The sequence below is a fragment of the Ostrinia furnacalis genome, unplaced genomic scaffold, assembly GCF_004193835.3.
Source record: "Ostrinia furnacalis isolate ACB-3 unplaced genomic scaffold, ASM419383v2 OfSCF5082, whole genome shotgun sequence".
In the NCBI taxonomy this organism is placed as follows: domain Eukaryota; kingdom Metazoa; phylum Arthropoda; class Insecta; order Lepidoptera; family Crambidae; genus Ostrinia; species Ostrinia furnacalis.
The window spans coordinates 222087-241972 of NW_021135321.1; the positions used below are offsets into that span (position 1 = coordinate 222087).

Genomic DNA, 19886 nt, shown 5'->3' on the forward strand with positions numbered 1-19886 from the left:
ATTATGACAATAATATGTAAATTGCTTATTTGTTACAAATTAACGCAAATTCCATTATTTTTTAGACTTTTAGAATAGCTCTAATAACAAAACTGATAAATAAATAAATGATAATGATTTCCAAATTGACCAGTTAGTAGCCACTTGCATCCAGCGCCTTCCTGCCACCAATAATGCCTAAAGTCTACCCTAAAGTCTTAAAATGCGAATATTTAACATTGCGATTTCATAACTTAATAAAAAACATTATTTTCATCGTTTATCAGAGCTCTATTTAAGTTTCAGTGGAAGTTCTGTGATCTCGTCATGTAACTTCTCGACGTGGAAAATGTCTGGTAGGTCTCCCGATTTCTCAGTCTTCAAATCCCGTCTTATGGTTTTGTAGACCCTTAAACGAAATAATAAGAGATTTAATATTATGGGTATAAAGCATACAGCAATGGCACCTACACGTACTTCAACTAATCTTGGCGGAGCTATGTATGCCTATACAGTTAATGTCAGTTAACATAATTTGAACCGGTTGTTACTTTACCTAAAAGTCAGAAAATAGAAGATCTCCACAATGCTTAAGAATGAGAATCCCAAGAATAAGCCCAAAAGGCCGCCACAGATGCCAAGAAAATCAGTTATTCCAAATAATTCTGACCGATGTATAGCCATAAACATTGGTTCCTTGAAAAATATCTGCACACTTGTACTTTTTTTATTCCTAAAAAAATATTAATATTAAGTAAGCGTGTATAGGTAATATTACCTTACTTTGCTTGCCTTAACAAAATTCAAAGTTATACCTACGTACCGTTTGATATCTCTCAAGCCAAGCAACGACATAAGCAACCTCTTTCTTTTGTCTATCCGTATAGACTGAAAATCATCCAACTTATAGTCTGTTTTATGTATGTCAGCGTCATATTGTATGTAGTTGCATGATGGTAGACATCTGCAGTTTCGCAGGTTTATACTGCCTCCCATTGAAAAAATATCTAAAAATAAATTAAACCAAAACAAAAATAACTTGTTATTTGCCTGTAATACTGGTATTTGCTGCATAGCTCAGATTTTTATTGAAACTAACCATTAACTCTCATAGAACAGGATATTTGTTTCCATGATGAACAGAGTTTCTCGTTAGTCTGAACTGAAAAAAAAACATAATTTTACCAAATATCGTAAGTAGTTTGAAAAATACAAAAACTTTTAATCAAGACAATTTTACAGTGATTTAAATATTAACTAATACAAACATGGCATATAAGTCATGACGCAACCACACCGTGCGTAGGTGAAGTTTGTCAAACATTCTTGCCTGCAATGGTTGTAGGAATATATTTTAAAATATTTCAGCGGCCTCTCTTCTGGAAAGTAGCATTGTCGCCTGGAACATGAAAAATAACATTACCATAACCCTAAAATTAATAAATTCAGAAACAAAGCGGTTAAAGTATATTATAATTGCCGATATTTTCTCCATACAAAACGGCAATATCGTACTTTAACACCTTCAAGAACAATGGTATTCTTGACACGTACACGTTTAATGCAACTGCTTTCAAATCTTCGCTGGTAGAAACTGCAGAGAATTCAACAGCCATGGATGATACTTGCTCTGGTAGAGCTGCAAAGTAGTAGGACCGCGCCTGAGGCCAATCGGCTGGGTGATGCAAATAAATCTGTTCAAAAAAGTGAGCTTTTTAGTTCATTGGAAACTAAATGAGCTAATAATGACTGATATATTGAGTTAAATTCTGTAGTCATGTTAAGCTGTTGTTAGTTTCAAAATTGTCCAAGGGTCACATTATTTGTTATATGGTTTAAAAATTACATAATTTCTTGTATCTAAGTATTAATATTTACCTTATAACCAGTAAATATTACATTACAGTTTTTATCTTTTTTGGATTCCCAATCAACCAGTTGCAGGCTTAAGTAGGGAGTTTCACCACTTTCCTGAGGAAGAAAAATAGCATAGTCAATAGCACGTTACCTATCAGCATCACCTGGCATCATTGACGCAGGGTCATATTGACCCAAGGCATTTTTAAACGTAATTATTTTTGCGTCCATTTTTTGGTTCGAGCGTTCGTGTAGCTGAAGATAACATTACAGCCCCCCCTACCCGCCCCGTAGGCCCGCTTAATATGACGCCACTTGCGCAGCGAGATACACTTGCGTCAAATTAAAACGGGTCATTATGACCCAGAGTCATCAGTGGCGCGGTGATTTTGTGGCTTACTTTTTTATTCGCTTATTTAGTGTTTAATGTTAATATCATAATTTTCATATCATATTTGAAATTATTTTCACGTCATTGACCCTGGTTAAAATTGTACTTAGAAAAACTACATTCAAGATTTCACAGTACTACTTACGCTGTCGTCTCTATATTATGTGCTGTTTTGATAGACATATTATTATTACGATTTATGGTGTGGTGGCCACAAAGTTAGCCATTAATACACTCGGCATCAAATAAATCGCACCTCCCTCGACAAGCACTTATCAAACGTATGCATCCCCACTTCCCACCAACATTGGTACCATTTGGAAGCCTAGTTCTAAACTTCATTTCATTAAAGGAAAGTTTTTTGTCCCGAAAATGTGTCTTTAAAAGGATCCAGAGTCACTTCTTCAAAAAATAGGTACTTACGCTTGAGCCAACTTTTATGGCTATAAAACTGTTAAATTGGGATTAATTGCTATCCATCTGTTAAAAAGGACATGTAAGATCATTATTTGGTTTTATAACCACAAAAATTGGTTTACTTGGTCCCATAGGTGAGCCCCCAGTGAGGCCTTTTTTCAAGTCACATTTATGGTACCTGTTAATTGTTTATAAAACAATTAAATGTGTTTTTCTTTAAGTTTATTTATTAGGCTTTCAAATAACACCAATATTGTTGGGGCACCATGATTGTGTCAAAAGAAAATCTTTAAAGTTCGCGTCGCGGGAGGTGCGATTTATTTGATGTTGAGTGTACATAGTTTGAGACTAGATGGCGCTCTCAATCATTCATTATTGTATTTTGTCAAAAGAAGATTGTGAAATTGTCAAAAGAAGATTGTGAATTGGTGCATGCTTTTGCGCCGAGAACAACATTGTTCCAAAAAAATTGTTACTCTATGGGCATCAAAATATATAATAGGTTGCCATCGAACATTAAACTCCTTCCACTAAAAGACTTTAAAAAGGAGTTACATACCTGGTTGTTACAAAAAACCTTTTACTCTGTAACTGAATATCAAAATCATGACTGTAATTGATTGTAATCTTGTTTTCTTTATTGCATGCTAAGATGTATTTAGCGAAACATGGACTTTATTTTATGTATATTTGACCATCATTATGTTACCTGTTTCTGGCAAATAAATAAATTTGAATTTGAAATATTTTTAATAGACCAAAAGGTTATGATTTGCAACTGCCTTACATAATATACGTAAATTGCGTTACACTGGCATTAACTCTCTAATAAATAAAAATCTTGTTGATAATTCTTGAATTTATCTGTCAGGTAAAGTTATCTGGGATTTTAGCAGAAAGGTTGAGATCTGATTTATACTAGTTTTTTTTACCTGGCCACGATGTGGGTAGGCGTTTACATCATCATTGGTGTAGCCTTCAGTTAATGTCCAATTCCTTGCCTCATGTTCATTAAATGAGTATTTGTATTCTTTTTGTATACTGAAAATTAAAAAGTTCATAATATTATTTTTTTTCAGTTTTCACTGGAAAGTCAAAAGACTCTTTTCACACATAAAGTTCAACGCCGAAATATTATTAATCTACATGGGTAAATAGTAGATTACCCACTATACAGACACTAGCTTTTGCTCAAGGCTTCACCCACGTGAAACATACAAACTTCCAACACCCGTTTTGCCCCATTAGGGGTGAAGTTTCGTAAAACCGTTCTTAACGGATATTTACAATCATATCAAATACTAAGGTACCTTAACTTACCCTTGTAATGTCTGTATCTGTATAAAACTATTGAAATCGATCGAACTATTTATTATAATAATATAATTCTATCATGAAAGGAGAAAGTAATAAAAAATAAAATAAAATAAACAACGTAGGATTACTTAAAAGTAAAAACATCAGATACTTACCTATCGTAATTCAAAATATCACTAGCTGCTAAACCATTTATGTTAAAACAAATTCCTTCCTCCGTCAACACTCTTGTTACTAGTGTCTTGCAATTACTTCCCCCGAGATTGCAGCCGTAGAAAATATCCTCTACATCCATCGACACCTAAAGTTTCACATTATTATCACAAAGGTACAGAGTATAAACATTATAAAAGAGGTAATTAATAAAACGAAATGATGTTCATTCTATTAATTTCTACTTTGCAGAACATAAAATTGTATAATACTTAAACTCAACAAGTGATCTCTCATTTATACTACTACATTTAAAAATTAATGAATAATTTATTTAGCAAGCAGTCAGTTATCATCATCATCATAATCATCATCATTTCAGCCATAGGACGTCCACTGCTAAACATAGGCCACCCCCAATGATTTTCACAATGGCCGGTTGGTGGCAGCCTGTATCCAGCGCCTTCTTGCTACCTTTATGAGGTCATCGGTCCACCTTGTGGGTGGACGTCCAACGCTGCGCTTTCCGGTACGTGGCCTCCACTCCAGAACCTTGCTGCCACATCGGCCATCAGTTCTGCGTACTGCTCATTGCCACTTTAGCTTGTTATATCCCGTTGGGCTATGTCAGTGACTTGTTTGTTTACGAATCTCCTCATTTCTGATTATATCTCGTAAAGGAACGCGAACGCCCTCTCGTAATAGGTATACACTTTGCCGGCTTTCATACGTTTCATAATCTTGGCACCGACTCCAAAAATATCAATCATGATAATTATTACTAATTCGTCCTAATTATAAGTAAAAGTGAATTATTTTTCTACTTTTTAGTGGATGTTTTTGGAGTTGGTTTTATCTTTTTGTTAAAATTAATATATAAAAAACTCACATTTAACAATCTATCCATCCAGTCATCAGGTAGTTCTTTAGTAAGCGCCCCGTTTGGCCTGTCACAAAATAAGTTCACGGCACGGGCTGTGGCCATGGTGTCGTTGTCAATGACTTTACGACTGAAAATTGATTTAATGATTCAAAGAATCTTTCACCTGAAGGTAAAGTACTCTTAATACTGTAGATAGAAAATTTTACTCAAAGAAAACATTTCTTTATTTTTTTAAAGAAAATTAAATAGAACTGCATTCAAAGATTTCCAAAAATTTTCGAATTTTTTTCGAAATCTTTGAATGCAGTTCGTTTTCTTTTCAAAAATAAAGGAATGTTTTCTGTGAGTAAAATTTTATATCTTCAGTATTAAGGGTACTTTCCCTCCAAGTGGCATTACAAAATTCTACCCTGTACCTATAATTAGAAATTAATATAATAATATTTATGTTTATAATTAGAAAAATATCTTACTTACTGTTCTATATTTATGAGTATCTCCGTGTAATTAAGCTTCTTAAATTTTATTGCAGGACAAATTGTTATCGCTGGGAACGGTACCTGAAACGGAAATGTGTGTTCCAATACACAATCTCAATCAAATTCAATCAAAGTTCGATCTTTGTACACCTGTACATTATTCAAAGATTGAACTTTGATATGGATCGTTTCATCCACGATGACACGCCCCACAATTTCTTCCGCTAATGTTTGAGTGTTATCGGTACACGCTTAATCATCCAAGAGTGCACATGCACACTACAATAATGATGCTCGGATTGCTCGGATCGAACTCCCTGCACCCCGCGCTTCCCTCGACCAAAAATTGGTGGGGCGCGTCTTCGTGGATGAAACTAACAGACTATACCTTAATCGTACCTAATCAGTGCTGGTAAGTAAGAATCATTTCTTAATAATTATAATATTAGGTAGGTAAATCTCATAAATGTATCATGTGATCAACAATCATCCCTAATTTATTGAAGTCACCATTTATGTTATTACAATATTATTTAGTTAATGTGCCGTGATAGAGATATTTATTATTAAAGGTGACTGCAAGTCTTTTTACCTTATCAACGAAGACATGTCTATCGGAAAAGCTGACAATAACGGGAGACGTATTCCACTTATTCCAGACCTTTGATATCAGGTAGAAGGACAGCGCAACACTCACAATGAACGTGACGAGCCAGAATATCCTGAGGATAAAAGATAATAATAATATACATAGATATAACAAAAATAAAGACTAAATAAATAATGTATAAACTGTGAAATATCAAGTTTTGTCCTAAATGCGCCCTTCTGCGCCCTTCTGCTGAACTGGCATCCGCAGAATACCAGTGGTCGTGACGTGCTCTCTGCCGTCACGGCTTATACTGAGCAGATGCCATTTTGGTGCGTGTACTCTGTTTTTAGTGTTTAAGTTGTTATTTATTTGTAACGCTTTTAATACTCGCATCAAATAAATATTTTCTTTCTTTCTTTCTTTCTTTCTTTCTTTCAAATGTTTGTAGCGAACATACCTACTGGTAACTAGAACTCGAAACGCGCACTTGTAAAGAATAACGCTATTCCAAAATCGGAGCTTTTTTCATCACTATTTAAATCAAACTTAGTTTATAATGAGTTGTTACATCGCTTATTTTTGAAAGATATTTTTATTGATTCCCCCTACAAAATCATTGTCCCTTCTTCAAGTTTTGAATTTACAAATTTAGCAAAGAACAACGTGTTAAGTATCGGAAGGCCAATCCAAAACTCACTGTATAAGAATTATTTCTATAAATACTCCTTACTTTTCAATATTATGAAGGCCCTTTTCAGTAGTGTATCTCAGTCCGTGAAGGGTTGTGTTTTTGGAATAATCTTGAAACAGTTGTTTCAGAAGTTTTTTCTGACGTTTCCTCCGTTTCCTTCTGAGACACACCTCCCCGACTACTGGTCGCTCGGCCCCTTCACTGGAATTATATTTGTGTGAAACCTTCGCCAAATGCCATTATTACAGATAGTTTCATTCACGAAGACGCGCCCCACCCATTTTTGGTGGAGAGATGCGCGGGGTGCGGGGAGTTTGATCCGAGCAATCCGAGCGTCATTATTGTAGTGTGCGTGTGCACTCATGGATGATTTAGCGTGTACCGATAACACTCAAACATTAGCAGAAGAATGGTGGGGCGCGTCTTCATGGATGAAACGGTCTATACACCGAATTATAAATGTTAGTTTTAGATCAGTTCATACAGAAAGTTTTATAACTATTTTTAAAATTTGTTCAACAGTTAAAAAGGAAGAATTAGGCACAAAAAATGTAGTTACACTTTACACATTTTTACACAAAATAAACTCAGTAATCGGGGATGAAATTATTACCTACGACATAAACTTACTTCATTCTGAAAACTGCGACTTCAGACTTACACTTTCACCACACGAATGGAATAATTTCACGACCATTGCCAATTACGATTAATTAGGTCAACTATCCATTTTGTTAATTGCACGTTTTTATTCCCGTTACGAACCTCCCCTGGGCTGCACAAGGATAATTAATTTGTAATTAATTAGAAATTAAACAGCTTATTTGTACTACGGGAGTACCTACTCATGTTTTTGCTGTAGAATGTTACAATTAATTGCAGGTTCCCACGAAAGACTTTTTAATAAGATGATGAAAAAAATGCTGAATTCAAGCAGGCCATATCGCTGACACACGAAAAAGCTTGGGTAGCTAGAAGGGTACATACCTAACTCTTTTTGTGACACAGCAACCCTATCTACAGTGGTAGCTAGAAGGGTACATAGCTCTTTTTGTGACACAGCAAACCCTATCTACCTACAGTAAATATTAAATAGAGAAAATATTTTTTGATGGTTTGTTTGTATTGAAATTTATTTTATTTATTGTATATAAACCTAACATTCCATTAATTTTAATTAATTTCATCAAAGTAATTACAGGAAATAACTGATTTTGTGTCAGAATCACTTATTAACGTAATATACTGACATGTATTTATCATCATCATCAATTCAGTCACAGGATCTCCACAGTCTCTACTGCTGAACATAGGCCTACCCCAATGATTTCCATAATGCCGAACGATGAAAATATTATATTGAGTAAAACTCCAGCTAGATTTGAAACACTTTATTTTTAAGATAATTATATCAATTGATACTTCTGTGTATGAGGTAAGAGTTAAATATCGAATGGCAGATACAGAGTGTACCGAAAAGACGTGTGTTATACAGGGTGGCCAGGCAGTTGACGTTCTAAGCTAAAATTTAGATTCCTTACATCCAGGTGTATCTAAATAATCCCCATGTATGTTATACGATTTTGCTTAGGTTAAAAAGCAATAAAGTCGACTTGCTAGCTACTCATTTAATGAATGATATGATGCATTTGTCTATTATTGTAAACATAATAACATGCCGGCCACTAAAGTACGACCGGACTTTCATAAAGTGATTGTTACATGTGCAAGTTACATTTACTAAGTAAACAAAGGGCCTAGTGTGAATACGGACTGTACAGCGCCCCTAGCGGAAACGTTCAAAAACAAAATTTTTCATAAATTTTTCTAACGCGTTCACTTGTGAGGACTTTTGTTCTAAACTCACACTCAGCCCAGTAGTTATGTAAGTGTGACATACACAATGTAAGTATGATCAACTTAGGTTCTTTCAAAATTCACAATTACAAATAAAATTAAATAATCAACAAATTTCAACATTGGTCAAGCAAAATTACTGCAACATCATTAACAACATAATTTGCCAACCTATTGTTTTACAATTTCATGCGATACTTAACCCGGCGAGGATGTGGCGGGGTCAATTTGACGCCACCCTTCTTATTTTTGTGTACAGTTATTTATCCCGCAGCCGTGTGCTGTTAAGAATCTCAGTAGCTGGATTGATTGAATTTTACTCCCCTTTGCATGACATTAGCGAGTAAACCGTTGCCGGTGAAAGGAAAAGGACGTCGTGAGCAAACGTAAAAAGTCAAAATTTTGTCAAAAATACCATAGGTACCAAACTGATTAAGAATATTTATTTTAATTTGAAAGCATGCTTATTACAGCTTCTAATACTGCTACTTAATTTTCTTGATAAATATTTTTGAATTACCGCTTAGTAGGAAAACATCTACAAAATTACCCTCCATATCCCTGACTTATACTTTTTGTACCACATCCTCGCCGGGTTGAAACTCTGTTTTTTTTTTACCATAAAAAGGAAGCTCTTGGCCTATATCTAACGTTATGCAAAGTGTTTAGACTATTCTCATCCTAATGGCCATTTCATCATCATCATAATTTCGGCCATAGGCCGTCCTTTGGTGAACATAGGCCTCCTCCAATGATTTCCATAAAGACTGGTTGGTGGCGGCCTGCATCCAGCTCCTTCCTGCTACCTTTATAAGATTGTCGGTACACCTTGTGGATGGACGTCCTACGCTGCACTTTCCGGTACGTAGCTTCCACTCCAGAACCTTGCTGCCCTATCGGCCATCAGTTCTACGTACTATGTACCCTTCCAATTACCACTTCAACTTGCTAACGGGCTATGCCACTTGCCACTTGCCGGGTGGTAATAGTACTTCAGTATCGCATTGCTTCTGCTACATGCCTCAATAATTTGGACTACAGTACTGTTCCACAAAGTTCCAACCTAGGTAACGAAACTGGCATAACAGGAACTCTTGTTCGAGCTGCAATCAGTTTAGTGGTTATAGTGCCATCTAAGTTAATTATTCTGCAATAATTAACTGAGGCATATGCCTTCTCGGATGCATCTCAAAATCCATGTAGTTCTATCTTCAAGGTTTCTTCTTTAAAACATCTGAACATTAGGTATGTGATTATCCTTAATATTTTCAAATGTATAACCATTCTTCTTTCAATATCAGTGTGAAGGGGGCAAGTGAATCAAACAGATTTTGAATTTCCACTAACATGTTTCGCCTTGTGATTTAGACGTCCACTAGCTTTCCGTCCGCGGCTCCGCTCGCATAGAATTTTGTCTGTCACAGAAAAACTTTATTGCCCGCGTCCCTGTTTCAAAAACCGGGATGAAGACTGTCCTATGTCCTTTCCCGGGACTCTAAATATCTCTATGCTAAATTTCATCAAAATCGGTTTTGTGGTTTAGGCGTGAAAATAAGACAGACAAAATTACTTTCGCATTTATAATGTTATAAGTATAAGCAAAAAACAGTCAGAAGTAGTTTAGGCCCTGATAATGATTTCCATATTGACCGGTTAGTAGCGGCCTGCATCTGTCGCCTTTCTGCCACCTGACACACCACAATGGTAGTAAAAATCCTAAAATATTAAATGCTATTTCACATTGCAATTTGATAACTTCATCAAAATTTCATCGTTTGCCAGAACTCTATTCAAGATTCAGCGGAGGTTCTGTGATCTCGTCATGTAACTTCTCGACGTCTCGAATGTTTGGTAGGTCCTCCGATTTCTCAGTCTTCAAATCGCGTCTTATTGTTTTGTAGACCCTTAAACGAAATAATAGGAAATTCAATACTACAGGTAGAAGGCATTCAGCAATGGCACACCGGGTACTTGAACTAATCTTGGCGCATGTAGCTATGTATGCGTGCACACGCGCCGTGTGTAAATACAGGGTGGAAACGTTAAGTGATCTCACTCGATTATTTCTAAACTATACAAGATATTGAAAAACTGGTTACTGATCCTGAAAGTGCTTCATGAGCTCTTTCAAACGGTACGATTAATAGGTTACAGAATAAACTGGATCTATCTGAAAATTCAATGTTTCCAGCTTCCATACTAAATGTATGCCAGACACACAATTTAGGAGTGTGTTTTTTTTATTGAATAATAAACTCTTAAAATAAACTCGTAAATTGTATTCTTCTTTAAAATTATTCATGGAAAACATTAGTTTTAGGCTTTACTTGCAATAATATTGTCAAGAGATGAGTGTCATGACTGTGGTAGTACTAAATGTATGGAAGACGGGAACATTGAATTTTTTGATAGATCCCGTTTATTCTGTAACCTAATATTGATACCATTGGATAGAGCTTGTGAAGCACTTTTAGAATCAGTAATTAGTTTTACGATATCATGTGTAGTTTTTAAAATAATGTGACCTTACCAAATGTATGGAAGCTGGAAACATTGAATTTTCGGATAGATCCAGTTTATTCAGAAACCTATTATTAATACCATTTGATAGAGCTCATGAAGCACTTTCAGGATCAGTAATTATTTTTTGATATATTGTATAGTTTAGAAATAATCGAGTGAGATCACTTATCGTTTCCACCCTGTATAAATGTATATATAGATAGTTAGGCATTGAGCTAACGCATATTGAAATAAAGCATAAAGCTTCTCGAAACGAACGATAGCTTCTTGAAGAACGGAAAAAACGTAAGTTTCAATAAATAAATATATTGTCACAAACAAAAAAAAGGTGACTTCGCAAAATCAATATTTGCCTTCATCAACAAATACTACAAACTTCTACAGAGTGTTAGGTAAATGGGTATATGAGCCGACACTAGCCCATGTTAACATGGGCATATAAATGGTATGGTGAAGTCAGAAATTTGATATCATCATTTTGATTTTTTAAATTTTCATACAATATAAATTTTATAAAATCCGATTTGTATGAAAAATAAAATAATTAAAATGAAGATATCAATTTTCTAACTTCACCATACCATTTATATGACCATGTCAACATGGGCTAGTGTCGGCTCATATACCCATTTACCTAACACCCTGTATAGTCAACAATTAACTTTGTATGTGAAGGCAATTTTGATATTTTTGGTGAATGTGTCAAGATGAATCAGATTTTTGCTGTTGTAAGTACAATGTATACTGAGATGTATAGCACTAATATCATACTAAGGCCTGGTCCGTGAGCACGTAGAATTTTGTCCAATGACCCCGTCGTACGGTGTCGTAAGTGCGTCGCACAGTCGCGACAGAAATATAATTACGCGCGAGCGATAAGGATGGGTAGCTTGGGGTCATTGGACAAAATTCTACGTGCTCACGGACCAGGCTTTAGAAGGTAATTCTATCTATGGTTGGTGCAGACTATACAGTGTGTCCGGGCATGTAGTGATCAAACTTTAAGGGCGTAATCTATGGACGTTTTATTGATGAAAAAACTTCAAATTTTCGGCTTGACCCATTGCTCGCAAATATACGAGGATTTAAGTTTTTCATTTTCAACCGACTTCAAAAAAGGAGGAGGTTCTCAATTCGACCCGTATGTTTTTTTTTTTTTTTTCTATGTTTGTTACGCGATAACTCCGCCAATTATGAACCGATTTGAACAAATCTTTTTTCGGCGTATAGGTAATACCTCAAGGGTGGTCCCATTTAAATTTAATAATAGAAAAAACAACCCCCAAGGGTGGAAAATTGGGGATGAACTTTTTTATACGCAATATCTCCGCCGATTATAAATCAATTTGAACGATTATTTTTTTGTTGAATAGGTATTATCAAAAGGGTGGTTTCATGCGAATTTGAAGAAAATATTTCACCCCCAAGGGTGGAAAATTGGGGATGAACTTTTTTATACGCAATATTTTTAATTTTTAGTTCTTTTTTGTGTTCACGCATTTGAAGTCGGTTTTATTTTTTTTAAAGTTAATTTATTAGTTTTCACCTCTTCCATCAAAAACAAGTGAAAACGTGAGTAACTTAGAATTAATATGCAAATGTTTTATATCATGCGATAGCCAATAACATTATCTATTAGTAGAAGTAGAAAACCGACCCAAGTTTCATACATTTTAAGGGAGTAAGAATGGATTTAATTAGAAAAAAACTGGCATCTCAACAACTGCAATCTGGCATTGCAATTTATGCACCAGTAAAAAATGTCTGAACTTAGCTATAAAATCGCAATATTAATTTCTGAACGTACCTTTTTGACAAACTATTCCCTTCAAACAAACAATCAAATCTTTCCTCTTTATTAGTATAGATTAAGAAGATACATCATTTGATTACCTTACCTAAAAGTGAGAAAATAGAAGATCTCCACAATGCTTAAGAATGAGAATCCCAAGAATAAGCCCAGAAGGCCGCCACAGATGCCAAGAAAATCGGTTATCCCAAACAGTTCCGACCGATGTATTGCCATAAACATTGGTTTCTTGAAAAATATATGCACACTTGTACTTTTTTTATCCCTAAAAAAATATGAATATTAAAAAAGGTTGTACAGGGTCCTTCTAAACTAGCTACATTCCTTTTAATGGGGGCATCTATACGGTACACTGAACAAGTTCACCAAATTTGAGTATGTGTTTTATAATGATTTTACAAAGTTACATTTTCTAACAAAAATAAAAATTCATTTCGTCTTACATAATGGAACATGCTGTATTTTTTACTCACACAACAAAGCTGTAGTGTATTCATTCTGCACAGGAACACGAGACACAACACACACAAAGCTCACTACCACTGCACACTTTTTTGTTGTTTACACTCACGTCATAACAACTCACAGCAGTCGTCACAGCTGATAGCCGATTAGCTGATCGACTGATTGGGCGAGCTATCACTTTAATGTTGCAGGCCTACTCTCATATCGTTGTCTATCCTTATTATCTTATGTTAATCACAGTAAAACGGACTCACGATACCATCGAAAAATCAATCAGCAAAGGCCATGATTTTTAAGGCGCGTCTTAGTAAATTTATTTGCATTTGTGCATCTGTGCGTCATAGTTCACTTCACGAGCACTACAAAACGCACCTTCACACAAGAAAGCTAATCAAAAACTGAATTAAATCAAAGCGCACGCGCCGACAAATGCCGACAAGCCGCACGCCTTTTGTTGACACAAAGACGCCGACGCCGCCAAAGCAAGAGCCGAAAAGTTGGCATAAGCGTACAGTCGACGACAAAAAAGAAACTTATTTGTTTATTATTTTATCTGCTTGCTTTCGATTTCAATTGATTCGAATCTAAATTGTGGTGTTGAGTATTTCATGGTAAAATATCCTATAACAGATAATAATTAAAAATTAATCGAACTTATTGTTTTGTGAAGGTAATTCAATGGCCTAGTCAATTATTTAGAAACATTAAATTAGACTATTGAAGCAAATAAAACTCTTCAATTTGTTTGTATTGATATTCCATTTATCCTAAATCAAAGTCCATTCTTAAATTAATCGTTAATGTCATCATTTCTATTACAATAGAAAAGTAGATGAGGTAGGTAGGTACCTAATTAGTTAAATAAAATTTCCGAATCATTTCCGTTCCAACTTGGTATTTATTTATGACCTATCTTATGTACCTGTGATTTAACAATAAACACAATTTTAATTTGAATAGTAAAAAAAAGTTTGTTGCATTTCTTAATTTTATTTTGGTGAGTGTACATTGCGCTAGCCGGCGGCCGGCGGCACGTGTCTAAAGGCGGCGGCACGTGTCTAAAAGTTCGTTTGCTGCGCGCCGGCTAGTGTTGTACGATACGACACTCGAGTCTTGGAATCTTACTTATTAAAAGTTTGAAGAAAATAAAATAGCTATGAATTAAGACTGTGTGTTTATTATTTTATTGGACCGTTTTAACTTTTTGATTACGAAAATCGTCAGTCTTTAGATGGATACTTCTGATTCGATTATTTGCGTTTAATGCAATTTTATTGATATTACATTTGTATTGTGCGATTTATTTTATTTTCAATTAGGATATAACATACGGATGATGATATGAAATCACTCATTATTGCCTATTAGTATACACCAACTCAAGTTCATGTCATGATTCAGTCTAGCTCAAAGAACTTAAAATACTCGAAAGGACTCGGAAGACTCAATTATTCCCTTATTCATGTGACTAACGAGTCCTAGTCTTAAAAATAAACTCAAGTCTCAAAATAAAGACTTTAATTAAAGACTCGAGGTTCTTACAACACTAGCGCGGTCGGCTATTGTGAGGGACGGCTGTCTTTGATACCACCGACTCCGCCACGCATAAATAAGGATGTCAACTCCAAAATTCTTTCTAATCTTAATAATAATAAAACTATCATTATTTACTTTTATATTTTTTTTTTGTTTCTACGATGATTTTAATGATTATTATTTCAGTTTAAAATTGATAGTTGGGAACAATTATTTACTTATTTACTTCGGAATACTAAAGACTGCGAATAATCACAGGTAGATAATTCGATAGCGTTTAGTTTCTGCTATGATCGAGTCAATTACGAATCACATTTTTATTTAATTTGCTAAGGGGATATTAAGCGATTAAAATTAACATGAAAAATGTGCCTGCTTTATCGTAATAATAACCGTAATTCTAAATTTCATAGTCATGGTAACTATCCCATTTGTGTATGGCATAAAAATAAGTCATTGATTTCGGCAACTAACTTTTTTGCTTCGTTTCGTTGCTACGTTTGAAATAAAAGATTTTTACAAGCGCAAAAGTATTTTAACGAACTTTTGAATAAACATCATTCCATTAAGGCCACTAAATAAGTACTTACCACATAAGATTTTTTTATGTTACCAAAAATAAATAAACTTTAATTTTCTGCTTAATTTAATTCCTTAAATAACTAGTAGTAGCCCTAGAATAGCTTGTGTGGCGCCGCCCGCCGGTCCGTCGTCCGGCGGCACTCTTGTGTTCTCGCGGCCAGTGGCCCAACGGCAGCACAAGCGCAATGGCGGCCATTACGTAAGCTCGTGTGCGTGCAGATTTTTGTCAGTGTAGTAGTGAATCAGCTGAACAGGGTGTTGTATTGGGTTTATAAGAAATGAAGTTGTTTCCTTAATTATCTCGGAAACTAGCCTGAATTTTTGGCTCAAACTTTGGGAACGTATTCAGTGTGACGTATACATGCTCCCATTAAACGGAACGTAGCTGATTTAGAAGGACCCTATATAGTAAAATAACATTTGGTTGTATAGCTACACAAAGGTTGTATAGCTGGCTTTGACAAAATTCAAAGTTATACCTATGTACGTGTACGTACCATTTGATATCTTTCGGGCCGCCAAGCAACGCCTTAAGCAACTTCTTCTTTTTGTGTGTCCGTATAGACTGAAAATCATCCAAATTATAATCTGTTTTATGTATGTCAGCGTCATATTGTATGTAGTTGCATGCTGGTAGACATGTACACTTTTGCAGGTGTTTACTGCCTCCCATTGAAAAAATATCTAAAAATAAATAAAACCAAAACAAAAATTACTTATTTGCCAGTAATATTGTAATGGCATTTGCTGCATAGTTCAGATTTTTTTAAACTAACCATTAACTCTCATAGAACAGGATATTTGTTTCCATGATGAACATAGTTTCTGGTTAGTATGAACTGAAAAAAAAAAACATAATTTAACCAAATAAGTAATTGAGTAGTTTGAAAAATGCAAAATCTTTTGGAAAAAAGGAATCAAGATAATTTTACAGTGATTTAAAAATTAACTGATACAAACATGGCATATAAGTCATGACGCAACCACACTGTGCGTAGGTGAAGTTTGTCAAACATTCTTGCCTGCAATGGTTGTAGGAATATATTTTAAAATATTTCAGAGGTCTCTCTTCTGGAAAGTAGCATTGTCGCCTGAAACATGAAATAATATTACCATAAACGTAAAATTAAAAAATTAAGAAACAAAACGGTTACAGTATAAAATTGACGATATTTTCTTCATTCAAAACGGCAATTTCGTACTTTAATACCTACAAGAACAATGGTATTCTTGATACATATCACATACACGTTTAATGCAACTGCTTTCAAATCTTCGCTGGTAGAAACTGCAGAGAACTCAACAGCCATGGAAGATACTTGCTCTGGTAGAGCTGCAAAATAGTAGGTCCGCGCCTGAGGCCAATCAGCTGGGTGGTGCAAATAGATCTGTTCAAACAAGTGAGCTTTTTAGCAGGCCTCCGTCACTCGCCTATGTCGGCCGAGATAATTACCTACAGCGCGCGACAACTTCAAGTTGCAAATCAGTCCGGGCCGCCACGCGCCTATTTGCACACGCGTATCTATACACGCTCGGTCGATCATAGTCGCAATCAAGGTTTATTATTTCAACAGCACTGTTATTCTTCTTTAATGAAAAATTTTAATATTTAGGAATAATAATTAACTGTAGTGATTTAAATAATAAAAAAAACTACACTTTTTTAATAATAAATTATTTTGAAATACTTATGACAAAAAACTATAGCAAAAAAAAAATATTTTAGCTAATAAAAACATTAACTTTACTTTACCGTGTCTATTTTCCGACACTACACCTTTTAAAACTGTTTGTTTAATTTCGAATTATCGCAACACTGAAGTTTATTAATAGGTACTTTAGAGATGGTACGATTATACAAACTCCACTTGATTAAAGTTTTCTAATCGTAAATACAATAAATGCTTCTTAAAATTAAGTATTTATTTATTTTACTTTGCTCATACAACCCTGACGCTTGAGCGGTGACGTAGATCAATTCTAAACACAAATAAAATGCGCTCTTGTGAACGTAGTAGTAAGGTGCGATTTCGAATGCACCATGTGCGTTGGATATTTTGCATTATTATTATTACCGTTAAAATGTCGGCATCTGATCCTACACAAAGGAGTGCAATTTCTGTTGCTACTATTATGTATTCTGTGTTTTTAGTTCATTTGCCGCATGGTTTCGGCAGATTGGACTATCTTATGGTTCTCGTAAATAATAAGGAACATTAAGGATCTCTCTTAAATCCGTCTGGCCATGGCTGTGTGTTTAACTGAAATTACGCATGTGCCTTTGGTTAATAAGAGATAATCGTATTAAATAAGCTAATAATGACAGATATATTTTATTGAGTTTTAAACATTATGCTTAGCTGGGTCTTGTTAAGCTGAGGTCATTTTAAGCTATTTTTAGTTTCAAAATGTAATTAATATTAATATTTTGAATATTTACCTTATAACCAGTAAATATTACATTACAGTTTTTATCTTTTTTGGATTCCCAATCAACCAGTTGCAGGCTTAAATAGGGAGTTTCACTACTTTCCTGTGGAAGAAAAAAGCATGGTCAAATAGCACGTTACCTATCAGCATCACCTAGCATCATTGACGCTGGGTCAATATGACCCAAGGCATTTACAAAAGTTAATTTTTTGTGTCCATTTTTTGGTTCTAGCGTTCGCGTAACTGAAAATAACAGCCCCCCTTTACCCGCCCCGTAGGCCACTGCGATACACTTGCGTCAAATTAAAACGGGTCAATAAGACCCAGCGTCATCGGTGGCGCGGTTGATTTTATGGCCTACTTTTTATTCGCTTATAATTTAGTGTTTAATGTACATTTCATTTCATATTGAAAATATTTTCACCCTGGTTAATTCTACATAGAACAACTACATTTAAGATTTCACAGTACTACTTACGCTGTCGACTCTATTATGTTCTGTTTTGATATTATTATGACCATTGACCATTCACATTATTATAACGATTTATGGTGTGGTGGCCACACAGTTCGCTTTTAATACATATTTAATGTATAGATGGCGTTTTCAATCATTCAATATTCTATTTTATCAAAAGAAATTGTGAAAATATTTTTAATAGACCAAAACGATATGATTTACGACTGTCTTACATATACGTAAATTCCGTTACACTGGCATTTACTCTCTAATAAATAAAAATCTTGTTCATTATTCTTGGCTTTATCTGTCAGGTAAAGTTAAACAACGTGTTCCTTTTGATATTTTATAACTTTAAGGGTATATTCTGTACATAAAAATAATTTAAAATGACGCAGAACACGTGTCCCAAAATGCATATTTTCGAAGATATCATTTTATTTATTTTATTTTTATTTTATTTGTTTAACAATGTTTCAACAGCATTTATTTGGACATAATCAATTTAAATAATAATATTAGTTCTTAAATTGTCACCGCTCTATGACTATAACGACGTTTGAATAATGACTCTAGTACATACCACAGTACACTAAGTGTAACCGTTGCACTGCAATATGCGCTTTTATTTTGTAGGAGATACAGATGTTTTTTAAGTCAACATGTTAAGTTTGATGTGTGTACATACATAGTTTTCATTGATTAGTTAGAAGGTAGGAAAGTGCGACGTTGTCATATTTCATGTAAAAGTGTTTTACCAGGCCTGTTCATCTCTGCGAGTTTACATCGAAAACAAACATGCACAATGGCCCCCTACAGGATTACTATTCGACAAGGCCTTACATACGAGCGAACATTGACTCACGCACGCGTATTCTTGTGTATGATGGAAAAAATAAAGAAAATGGTGTACTAAATACTATGCAGTATTTAACTGCATAAATAATGATAAAAATTTTGAATGTAATTTTATAAGTTGCCTGAAGATACTGAGAGGTAAATAAGTAATTAATATTATTCATGATAAATCATGTATATCCTCCGCCATTTTCTGCACTTTGGCACCTCACGTCACATCATTTTACCGAAGTCAGCCCTATGGTTTCGGCGCAGTACCGATCACTGACGTTTGTCAACAAAATGGTGATTCAATTGAGACGAGCTAAATTACACCATATTGCTAATGACATTGAGCATACATTTCTAAAATACCTCCGCTAAGTTAAACTTCTGTTCGTTGTACTTATTCTGTGGTTTTACAAAGATAGTCGTATTTTTGGAAAATTATTTTTATGAGAAAAATTAAAATGAAAAAAAAAAAGAAGGAATTGAAAAATATTAAATATGCTAATCAATTCTATTATTTGGTCATATTAATACCCTAGAGTTATGGGATATCAAAAGGAACACGTTGTATAACTTGAATTTACTTAGCAGCAAGGTTGACATCTGATTTTACTAGTT

At 34.6% G+C, this 19886-nt stretch overlaps 1 protein-coding gene across 1 annotated transcript; it reads right to left on the reverse strand.

Annotated features, from left to right (window-relative positions):
• Positions 1-270: 270 nt before the first annotated feature.
• LOC114360574 (pickpocket protein 28-like) lies at positions 271-7394 on the reverse strand. Its single transcript, XM_028315313.1, has 14 exons — positions 7390-7394; positions 6799-6960; positions 6069-6198; positions 5475-5557; positions 5004-5124; positions 4117-4262; positions 3577-3685; positions 1858-1950; positions 1534-1673; positions 1248-1378; positions 1079-1141; positions 803-986; positions 536-712; positions 271-388 (listed from the first exon to the last, which is right to left on the reverse strand). Exons 1-14 carry the CDS (start codon positions 7392-7394, stop codon positions 271-273), a joined length of 1662 nt encoding a protein of 553 aa, XP_028171114.1.
• Positions 7395-19886: the final 12492 nt, after the last annotated feature.